The sequence below is a fragment of the Adiantum capillus-veneris genome, chromosome 11 (assembly GCF_014529385.1).
Source record: "Adiantum capillus-veneris isolate H3 chromosome 11, ASM1452938v2, whole genome shotgun sequence".
Lineage (NCBI taxonomy): Eukaryota > Viridiplantae > Streptophyta > Polypodiopsida > Polypodiales > Pteridaceae > Adiantum > Adiantum capillus-veneris.
Window position 1 is genome coordinate 50,953,214 of NC_140941.1, and position 12,261 is coordinate 50,965,474.

General features: G+C 40.7%; 1 protein-coding gene across 1 annotated transcript; it reads left to right on the forward strand.

Annotated features, from left to right (window-relative positions):
- The first annotated feature begins 599 nt into the window (after positions 1-599).
- LOC147447227 (uncharacterized) lies at positions 600-1,082 on the forward strand. Its single transcript, XM_086523592.1, has one exon. The coding sequence runs from the start codon at positions 600-602 to the stop codon at positions 1,080-1,082; it is 483 nt and encodes a 160-aa protein (XP_086379718.1).
- The last annotated feature ends 11,179 nt before the right edge of the window (positions 1,083-12,261 follow it).

The window sequence follows — 12,261 nt, forward strand, 5'->3', positions numbered from 1 at the left end:
GAAAGCAGCCAAATTCCAAATCAAAGTTCTAGCAGATAAGCTCCATGGGGAGTCAGAAGAAGAAGAGGAAGAAATGCAAGGTATGCATGAGTAGGAAGCATGAAGTGGAGGATTTCCCATGTGCAGTTGATGAGTGTTCAAAGGGAGATGCATGTAGGAAGTGGTGTATGGTGGATTTGTGTTCAAAACTTCAAAAATTTAGCCGAAGAATGCATAAAGCATCAGTTGATGGGACACAGGTATCATGGGATAAGTTGGAAGATTTTGAGGATGACTTAGAGAGGGCATATGAGTGGTTGACTAATCATACAGGAAAGAGGAGGACATCATGTTCCAACAGGAAGGAGTTGAGAAAATTGCAGGAATCATGTGAGAGATTGAGGGATGCATATGCGGCTGAGTTTGAAGATGAATCAAGTGATGATGATGACGGATGGGTTGGCTTGGAGACGGACATCCATTGTGGGGATACCAAAGGTGGAGGAAAAGGAGATGCAAAAGGAGGTTGGCCAAGAGAGCCTAAAATTGCCCCTAGATACCCCTACCCTACCATTGGAGTGTGCTCATAGAGTGGAGACGAATATCCATTGCTGAAATTGATGTCGGTGTTTTCACTTGTCAATGAGGTTTATTATTCAGAGGAGAAGCAAATCATACATATTGAGGATGTTGTTCACGGAAATCAAATACCATTTGAAGAGGCGGATAATGTTAGGAATGGACAAGTGGATAGTCGGATAAACGGAGAGGTGATGGATAGAGAGAGGAATGAAGAAGAAGAGGTGATTGATTTATTTTTGGGTTCAATTGAGAATGTATGTAGGATTACAAATGAAGAGTTAAAGCAGGAAGAAGTTTCAAAAATGAGATGTACTCAGGAGGAATTTGCAGAAACAACAATGAACAACTCAGTTTCGAAGGAATTGTCACCACGAAGATCCACTGATGTAAATATGCAGTTAGCAAATCTTGTAGAAATTGTATCCCAACAATGTACACAGCAGTTTCGATCAGAAAATCAATGGGTGGTAGCTCAGAAAATGCAAATGGGAAGTCGGAAAGAAGACCATGTGGAGGATTAGCAATGTCAGCAGGATAAAAGGCAGCAAGGTAAGGAGGAGCAACATGAGGTCAGGGAACAGAGCCGGGCAGAAACCCTGGTTACCTCTATCCTACCACGAAAGTGTGTCCATGAAGCACAGGAGGATTATTCCTTTTCGACCGATCAAAGTGTCATGCTCATTGGGAATTCACATACATTTGAAGAGGATAGTTGTCAGTAGCAAATGGGGGATGTGCATGCTAATGCGGATATCATGGCGGAATTTTGTTATTTCAAGCGGACTTCAAAGACTAAATGTCGAAAGAGGATGTCAAAAGAGGCAAGCAACAATTGTAGCAGCAAGGACAAGAAGATGACAACAACATAACGAAGGAGATTGAGGATGATGAAGAGGTATGACAATCAGTGTCACAAGGAGGATGACATCGATACTCAGTGGGGATTAACAACATCATTTTATTCTTGGATTGGACAAAATCAGAACAAATATGAAGGAGTTGATAGGGCACTGTTGTATAAGGGACATGAAGAAGAGTATGCCAAGTGTCAGATTTTGGCTAAGATTCATATTCCGAGTGAGATAAGATTCAAATTCAGATTCAGATTGGATTTCAGATTCAGGCGAAAATGCAGATGCAAATTCAGATATTAAAAGCTCTTGAAATTCCACAGTGGATGTTGCGGAAGGCTAAAGATATTGTAGTAAATGATGAAGTCATCTTTGGAAATGCAGATGGAGCTGAATCAAAACCTGTAAAGGGATCTGGAATTCAGAATTTGGATTGCGGACTGAAAGTTGGAATTCGGACTGTGGAAATGGAAGTCAAGAAGGAGGAATTTCGGAGGAATGGAATTGGGCAAAAGGGTCAAGGGGTACTCATTAGTGGGGGTACTCAGTTTGAGGCTAAAAATTTGCTTAGTGCTGATGTGACCCAATTAAGGAAGAGAATATTTTTTGGGCGAATCTTGCATGGTGTGCCCAAATCGAGGTGAAAATTCATCATTATAGGACTAAGGTGGTGAGAAGTGTTGGAGATCATATCCAAGTGTGCGAACATGGCAGTTCACTGACTGTTAACCAGAAGCGGGAGAAATGTTTTCTGAAAATATTAAGGGAAATCTGATGGTGGGGATGCAGGACGATGCGTCAGAATCAATGCCGAACACAAGGTCGATGAAGATGGCGATGGGGGAGCTGTTCAAGGGGAGGCAGCAGGAAGATCACATCAAGGTGGAGAGTGATGAAGCTGGGTCTATGAGTGATCAAGGGAGTGTGGAGATGGCAGTGAAAGCGTTTGATCCGAATGAGGAGGAAACGCAGGTATGGCTCAAGCGCATAGGCCTTTACGAGTTTGCATGTTTACCTTGGGATGCATGGGCAGAGAACGAGTTCACTGAGCAGCAGTGGAACATGATTAAGGAGGGTGATGGAGTGATTACGGGGGATGTGCGCCTGACACCAAAATTGGTGTCCAAGGTTTTCAAAGTTCCGTATTTTTCTGTGCCAGCTAAGGGGCGGAAGGTGACTGACTCTCAGATGAAAGGGGAATTTGGAAATCCGATTGGGACGAAGGCATATTATATGGTGCAAAATGCGGACGGAATCAGTGTCACAAATCTATTTTGGTATTTGGAGAAGGTGTGCATTCTACAGAAGATCGCTTATATGTCTAAGGTGTCTTTTTCACCATTGTTTCAAGCTAAGAAGAGAATTAAGGTTGATTAGGCAACAGTGTTGTATGATCGGATGCAGCTTACAGGTAAGAGAGATAGGCGTCGGACACCGGCAGTGGGCTGAGTGGCACCATATTTGGTCGCAATCTTTGAGCATGTTTTGAGGGTTTCCTTAGTACCAACAGGTTTGAGGACACCGGGTGTAGATGTATTGAAGGAAGAGGGAACATTCAGTGGAATGAAGCAGAGGAAGTTGTTGTTGGGATCTCCAACAACTGATAAAACAAAATCACCCTTTAAGGTTTCTTGGAAGGGTTTGGAGGAGCCTGAATCAAAGTTGAATATTTTCACCATGGAGTCAGAGTCCAAGAAGTCGGAGTCTAAAGGTAAGAAGGTCACACTGTTTATGAAAGGGATTGGTGGAGCTGCGGAGAAGAGTGTTCCGGAGAGTTTGAAGGTTAAGGCAGGTAGCAGTGCCAGTTATGAGGCCAAGGGGATTTTCTCTGTGGAGGAGGCTGCTAACTATTTGGCTCATTTGAATGAGTTCCTGCAGAATCAGGATGCGACGCTTAGGGTGATGGAAAGTGAGAAGATGGAACATACATGTAGCACTATTCTAGAATGTGAAATGCAGAAAGTCAGGATGCAATTATTTCAAGAGAGGTCGGATAAGGAAAGATTGCAGGAGGAGGTTAAGAGGATTACAGCTGAGGCTATGGCAAGGAATGCTGAAATTTTGAGTGTGGCTGAGGATTTTACTCGGTGGGCAGATGGACTGAAGACTATAGTGGATAAGCAATTTAAAGAATTGGGGGACAAGGTGGCTGATTTGACCACTAAAAATGTTTTCCTGATTAATAGACTAACTCCATTGGCGGATATGGAGAAGGCGGCATTGAGGGGCCAGGGGATGATAGGTGTCTTAGTAGTAGCTGAACGATGCGGATGCCTTGAAGAAAGAAGTGATGGAATATGCACAGGAGATGTGGAATACAACAACTAAGCTTTGGAGGGAGCATATGGTAATTCGACGGACCGGTTCAAGAACTAGTTTCAGCAAGCTGGAAAGGAGAGCACTAGGAGGGGATAATGAGGCATTGAAGATGGAGAATGAGAGGCTGATTGTAGAGATGGAGGAGTTGAAGAACAAAATCAAGGGAATTGAAGTAGGTGCCTAGGATCTGAGTAAGTGGAAGGCGGAGTTGAGCAGTGGGGTTTTGGAACCAGATCAAAATTTGGCAGGTGGAGTGGAATTGGAAGTGGAAAAGCAGGCGGAAGTGGAGGTGGAAAAGCAAGAGGATCTGGAATTTGTGGCAGAAAAGGCTTTGGAGACAGATGTAGAAGGTGTTGCTGGGGAACAGACTACTTGATCAAGGGATTGTGGGTCCAGGTCAGCCTATGGCTCTAGCCACCGAGCTGTGCCAGGTGTTAAGCCGAGGGAATTTTGGATGTTTTACCTTAGTGGAATTCGGAATATCAACTTTTGTACTTTTGGAATTCCAAGGGGGGTTCTTGGGAAAGGGCGTTGCCCATTAGTATTCTCTAACTATGTAACTGTCGATCAGTGTCTTTTTGGAAAGATGAAGGTGGAAGTTATGGCGGAATTAGTCTGTTTCTTTGTTCTGTTCTAGTTCCATTCTGATTCCTGTGTTTGCCTGTTCTGAATGTCTTTGCATACAACAAAAGGTCACCATCAAAATCTCCTCCAAAGGGACAGATTCTGCCAGAGAGTATAGTGGATCTTCTAAGATCAAAAGTTACTCAAATGCAGCACACAATACTCAACAGTTGCAAGAAAAAGGTGTGGTAATACAACAAAATGAGCCAACATCAATTGAAGCAGGTGATCAAAGCAAAGAAGATGCAGATAAAGCTCAACCAAAGGACATTGCCACAACAAAAGCAATCAATAAAGAAAGAAATCTTGAGAAGATCAAGTGCAACATTGGTGGAGAGAATGAAGAAAAGCTCTCAAAAGAAGTAAAGCTAGATTTTCAGCTAGATAAGAACCTTATGTCCTTTCGCACTCGAAAAAGATGTGGTCAACCACAACTAGAAAATGCTCCTGAATATGTGAGCATATCAGGAAACAAACGAGCATAATGTTGGGAATCATCTCCACTACCATTGAAGTAGGTTCACAGATCATCATAGCTCAATTCCACGTGATCACAACAAAGGATATGCCAGACGGCATCATAATGGGAATACCAATGGCCTAGAAGATGTTAGAGATACAGAATGAAAACAGGATGCAGTCATCAAAGACAACAAAGAATGAAGACCAAGACTGGTCACCTACGGAAAACAGCACAAGGTCCGCAAGCACAGTTAAAATGGAGACTTATATCAAAGCAGATCTTATTGAAGATGATTCGTCTCCATCAATCAAAACTTCAAAAGAGCTTAAAGCAAATCAGACAATAGTAAGATAAAACATAGAAAAAACCAACCACGAAATCTATTGAGCAAAGAATGCCATTGAGACCAGAGGTAAAAAAGAAAAATCTTGCAGACAAAGGTAAAGCTAAAGTGGAATTTCCACCGATTAGCAAAGAAGGTGTGACAACATATGCCTCTACATCAAAACACCCGCATGGATCAACTTCTTCAAGCAAGTCAAGCTTTCAAAACTTCAAGTCAAGTGCTGACCAATTGGAACCTCTAAGGAGACACCCAAAAAAGCAAAGATATTTCAGCCAAAGTACTCAACAAAGCGAAGGAAAGTCAAGCAAGTGTTTGTTTACAGCAGTTTAGTCAAAGTCAATGATCTGGTTTGGATTAAAGACGGGAAATCAACACAAAAAAACAAACACATGGGATGGATAGCATCACAATGGAGCTTAAAGGAACAACAGTACTATGGAGGTAAAAGATAGATATGGGTGCCAAAACCGCAGGTTAGGGAATATGAAGTACCTTCAAGTCCCTCCCAAGAAAGAAGGCCCACAAGGTATCAACCTCGACAATATCCTAGGATACCTAAGAAGCAGGTATACAACAGAGGATCTCAAAGAATGTTCTTCTTGGACAAGGATTCTACACAGGGTATACAAAGATTTGGCTACCAGCCAATCACAAGACAACTGCAACTACACCAGACTTCATGAAGATCTTAACATCTCAGCAGGACCTAAATCTCAAAAAAGTCAACAAAGGAGTTACAAAGGTCATCAAGAGGTTTGGAATCTTAAGTCTTCCAATGCTCCTAGTCAAAAGCCAGATGCCAAAAGTCAGCAAAGGCCTCCAACAACATCAAAGACTTCTATCAACATGCCTGATTGGAGAATCAAACAAACAATAGAGTCTTTATAGTCAAAGGACAACCCAACCAACGCGAATGCAGATTCGAAGATGATAAAACAGGTATGTCAAAAGAAACCTTTAATGCCAACTTGGTCCTTCACATCCTCTTTTTGACGATTCAAGCTTACTTTTACCTGAAGAAATGTTTGTAGTAAGCACAAGAATGTAAAAAGTCAAGTCGCCAGGGTGCAAAAAACACTCTTTGGCATAGTCAGAATCGGGCTGCTGAGCCATAAAATGAGCAAAGCATTAGTCCCAAAGCTTCGAGTCATATTAAACTCTGTGCTAAGAGTCGTATTTATTAGGCTTATGCTCAAGCTGGAAGAGTTGAGCATATCTAAAGTCATGTTGCTCATGCTGGATGAAATGAGCATAAGAGTCGAAGTCTATTAACTTACAATTGGTGGAGTGTCGTAGAGTCCAACACTCATGCACAGTGCACAGTAAGATGAGAGTACATATCCTCATCAATGAAAACCATTCTTAAAGGGGTGCCAGCTTGCAAAGCCATGACATATGCTTTTATAGCTACAACATATTTCTGAATAACCGCACAAAATCCTTCTTGCACAGCTTATTGTTTTCCATGCATTTTTGTGTATGCATAAATAGGATGTACCACCATTGGACATATGCATTAGCACTCTTTTTTGCTTCCACCTATGCACCTTGAGTGGACTACAAGAGGCAACAAATGTTCCATCATGCTACCCTTTCATATTTGATGTCTCTTTATTTCCATAGCTATCAACAAATAATCCTTTGAGTACTTTATTAATATTTCCCATGCTAATAAGTACTCCAATAATGCGCTTATACCAAAGGTACTTTTTTCCCACTGGGTTTTTTCCCTTTGGTCATCCAAGTATAAGACCCTAATTTAGAACCTCATCATTCTACTTCCTTTGTACATATTTTTCATAAATAAATGGCAACCTCATCATGATGCTATTACAATGGACAAATGCAACATCATCTCTCAAAATCAACTACTCAGACCAATGAAGATGTTAAAGCAAATTGAACCTCATCAACAAATTCAATGACAAAATGAAGATCAGCCCATCAACAACCAATCAAAACCTTCCACATCGTCCAAGGACACTTTTTCAATATTTCCCGAGGACGAGCACTAAAATAGGAAGGAAGGAATGTAAACTGAGTCAACGTGAGTTAACAGAAGCTGCTAAAGACTGAAGACGTACAGATGCACATCGAAGATCAAAGTGAAGAAGAAGTAAAGATTGGGGTTACATATTTTCCACATTTTCCCAAAATGGTCACGTATTGTAAATTCCCGATTTATTTCAAGCCATTGTAATATTTTAATGTGTTACGGGCTCAATGGGAGTTACAAGTTGTAAAGAACAGGTTAGTTACTGTACCTAGATTGCAGATACCATAAGTGTGGAGTCTCAAAGGTCTTGGGCGCCGGACATTACACATTTTAGACCTTGGCTAAGGTATAAAAGCCAACTTTGTAAAGATTTTCTTAAGTATTTGGATAATAGAAACGCAATGTGAGCTAACGGCGCTCACTTCTCTCCTTCTTGGGCTTCCTACTCCCTCATCGATTGTCACATTGCAGTCGTGTTTGTTGCATTGCAACCGCAGGTAAGAGCTCTGCGCATTGACGTAAGCATTTTACAGTATTTCGTAGATTGTGGCATCGTCAACCTGTGGCCTAATTTCATCATAACTAGGAATTTACATGTTCAAATCAAAAACTAATCATAGGCGGGTATTGGGGCATCATTGCTAAGCAGTTAGATGCATTTTGGGTAAAAAACGACTAGGTCAAAAATCCACTGCTGTTAATAATTGCGATTTTGGAACTTGACCTAAAGTGGGGTTTGAGACCATAGGCATGTGTGCTTAGGTCTTGTAAACTTGTCTTAGAAGTTTCGTTACGTGTGGATGTCATTTGATGCTGTAACGAATGTGATTTTCTTGCCGATGAGCGATTGGCTTTTGGTGATTTTAGTCACTTGAGTGTAGCTTGAGTTAGATGTGAGTTGTTAGTTGTTTTCCAAGAGATTGACAACCTCTTGTAGCCTCTATGCACATTTGGCACCGCTGCTGGGGACGAATAGACCTAAACTAGGATATGAGACACTACTAGTTGCGTTGTCTGTATCTTCACTCACCTCTCCGTAGGCCTTGCAATTGTCAACTAGATATAGAGCTTCTCTAGTGACTTGCTCAAACGTTGTGCATCCTTTTAGATGTAGGTCCTTTTTGAGAGTTTCCATTCCTCAAGCCCTCTATGAAGAGACTTGATAATCTCTCATCTTGCGGTAACTCTCTCACAGGACATCTATCAATGTATTGTTTGAAGTGAAGCAAAGTTTCCTTCACTCTTTCGTTCGCTTTTTGTTTGAAAGCGTAGATTTGGGACACTGTGTTATGTATGATTTTCCTTTTTGAGAATTCCTCTACAAACTCTTGTAAGAGTTGTGCTATGTTTGGAAAATCATCTCTATTTAGTGGTTGGAACCAAGTCAAGGTTGTTCCTTCCAATGTTAACCCAAATCCCTCATATTGAGTATGAAAATCCGCCATTCGTTCAGCTCTCAACACTTGTTTGAAGAGTGATACATGAGCATATGGATCCCCTGACCCATCGTATTTTGTCTTGACACATTGATCCACTTGATATGGTCTTAATCTTTGTGGTTCAATCACCAATTTAACCAATCCGTGGTCTCTTGGAAAGACACCTCTCACCCTATCCTCTCGTCTTGGAGAGAATCCCGGTGGAATCCTCTCTGATGTGTATTGTGGAATCTATATTGGATGAAAGTAAGTAGAGATCGGAGTACCCTTGTATGTGTATTGTTCTGGGTCAATTGGATCAACAAGTGTGTACTCACGTCCATACTTATCTACCATCAAAACTTGCACTCCGTGGTCATCTGTATATGTGAAGGCATAGAGATTCTTATGGGTGGTCAACTCTCTAGCATTGGGTTCTACACACCTGTAGAAGATGTATGGCTTCCCCTTTGTGAATCTATATAAGCCATCATGTGTGTAATTTGTATGCACTCTCATGGATTCATTGACTTTGATGAATCTTATGTTCGGTTTGCTGATTAGAGGATGCATCTCCTCTAGGTATTCTCCCAATCCCATTGTTATTGGCATTGCATCATTTTTCATGTCTCTGAGTGGAGTAGAGAACCCTGGTGGTTGATGATTTTTCATGGTCAAGACTTACTCAAATTTCTCAAGATAGTACTTGACGAGCCCAACTTGGCTTAGTGCAACTTATCCCCTTTTGCCCCTGTTAAGGTCTCTCAAAAGTCAAGAATTTGTGACTCTTTTGGTCTTTGAAAACTAGTTTTGGGTACCCTAAAAGTTTGGATTTAGGAAACCTAGTAAAATTCAGGTCTAGATGTGTGTTATTGCCCGCAAGCTTTCTTCCTAGCTATATCTGACTCAATGCGGAGTTTTCTACTATCAAAAGTTAGAGCACTTTTGGTGAACTACACTTGAAACAACACTTAAAACAGTCTTAGGAACAAAACACATGAACTTTGGCTTGTATCTTGGTCTCCATAAGGTATTTTTAGCTCAAACTTGAGATTTGGGATGTCCTCAAGTATGTCTACAAGATAACCAACTCAGATACCCCCATATACTGAGAGGTACATGGATCGCGATCCATGTCCCCTGTCAATTTTTTTTTCTCCAAAGTTTTCCAAATTTTCATTGTGTGTAGACAAGGTCATATGTAGACTATATACCAATTTTCAGCAAATTCTAAGGTTGAGGTACATGGATCGCGATCCATGTTCAACCACATCTGGACTTGTCCTCTTAGGAGTTCGTTCCTGACTATGTCCACAAGCTAAATCTCAAATCTTTTTGGATTTGGACTTGGTTTGATAAGTCAAATAGCCAACACTAGGTCTATACTGCGGTTTTCAGTCTGTCACCTGGTTTTCTCCCTTTTGACCCAAATTTGCTCAATTTTTTTCAAAACTGGACTTGGGCATATGTTTCCTTATGTGTGTCCTACTAATTTGGAAACTTATAACTCAAGCTGTCACTATGGGTACATGGATCACGATCCATGTTTGGAGCCCAAATTGACTTTTTTTGGTACCATCAGAATCATCATGATTAGGAGGTCCTATGGTATCAAACTTTTTGAAAATGGACCTCTGGATTAAAAGTTAGGTCAGTTCTGGCACTTGCACAGAGTACTTGGTAGTTCAGGGCTGTTGGTATAATCCAGATTCACTTTTGAAAAGACCACTAGATTCCTTGTGATAGGCTCTAACTATGGTGCAAGTTTGGTATCAATCTGTGACAAAGGAACATGGATCGCGATCCATGTACCTATGTATCAGATTGCACTAAAACTTGGCACACAGCTTCCCCTTGGTCCTGCTATATGGTTTTTTTATGATTTGGACTTGTTTAGGTCAGGCAAAAGTCAAATCCTAGGTCTGTTTTAGGGTTTTCACCTTGAACTATTTTTGGCTCTTTTCACCCACTTTTTGAACTTTTTTGACAAAATTTCTTTGGGGACTTTTGTTCACAATTGTCTTTGCTACAGGCTAAAAATTTTATGTCCAAAAATTTCTCAAGGGTACATAAATCGCGATCCATGTTCCACCACTTTTGGATCTGAGTTTTTGGTGTGCTAATAACTTATGATGTTTGTAGCTTGCTCACCAAATCCTTCTGAATTTGGATCACTTTTGCTCAACCAAAATTGACTTCTACAGTCTGGTGCGACAGTTTTGACAATGAGCTGTTTTTGGCTCTTTTGACCACTTTTTGCAACCTTTTTGCATATAGCTATTTTGGAAAAAGTGTTTGTCTATGTCTCAGCTACCTATTCCTCAAATCTTAGCCAAAAAAATTTCAATTTGTTTTCATGAGGTACATGGATCGCGATCCATGTTTGGAAGCCAAACTGACTTTTCTTGGTACCATTAGAATCAGCATGTTTACTAGATGCTATGGTATCAAGAGTTTTGGATTTGGACTAGTTTTTGTCATTCAAAAGCAAGTTTTGCTGTCTGTCCTACGGTTTTTGATTAGTTTTTGCATTTGGCTATTTTGACCAACTTTTTTCAATTTTTTGACATGCTCCCTTTTGGCAAAGTTGTTCCAAATGATATCAGGGATGTACTTCTCAAATATTAACCCCAGATGTGAAAAAGGTACATGGATCGTGATCCATGTTTGGAAGCATTTTTTCATGAGTTTTGTTATGCAGGGTCTCTATGCCCTGTAAAAGCCAAATCTCACTCCTTTTTGAATTTGGATCCCAAAATCTTAAGATTTGTCCAATTTTGTGTCTCAATCCCTGTTTTGTTTGTTTTTGCCCTAACAACAATTCTGAAATTTTGAGTTTTTCTTTCAAGCAAACTTGATCAGAGCAGTACCCCACTGTGCTCAATGTAACTGGTCACTTTTCACCAAAAATGGTCTCTGAGGTACATGGATTACAATCCATGTTTCTCCAGAGAGTCTAGCCAAACTTTCCAGATTGCTTCTAGAGAGTATGTTGATGGCCTTGATCCACAAATTTTTGAATTTGGATCACTTTTGAGGTCACTACCATCAAATTTTCACAATTTCAGAGTGTTATGGTCATTTCGGCCAAAATATGGTTTTCACCCTTTTTTCCCTCAATCGTTTAGCCCAATTTTGATGGTCGTAGTTTCTACTTACCCTACTCCTAAGTATTGAAATGAAACATGCAACAAAAACAAACAAAACGGTACAAAATAAAGTCAAAATGAAAAATGGAACATCACTCTGTAAAAGCATAGAGAAAATCGGATAATGAAATGCTTTTGGCTATCTCACTCACAACCCTCTTTACTTCTCAAGAATAGATGTAGCAAGTCCTTGACTTCTAGACTCTACCAAGCACTAGACCCCGTGTCTAGCTGCTTCACTACTAAGGTGTAAATGGAATGGAAGGAAAATCTTAGAAAAAGAACGCTCTAAATACGCACTAGGTCACTCACCATCTAAGGATCATATCCCGGGAACGGCACCAATGTTAGCGGGTTGCCGTGGCGGATGCCTGCAACATAGCTTTCTGGCACTAACATAATGTCAATACTCAGGGAAAGTGACTCGGATGGGGCATGGAGACTCTTTGAGATCTTCAATCTCAAGAAGTGAACCTAAACAAGCAAACACAACAACTCTACATGCAAACCAACACTCAATGATCAGGGAAATCT

Coding starts and splice junctions, on each gene's coding strand:
- LOC147447227 (XM_086523592.1), top strand. CDS start 600: ATGTCGGTGTTTTCACTTGTCAATGAGGTTTATTATTCAGAGGAGAAG.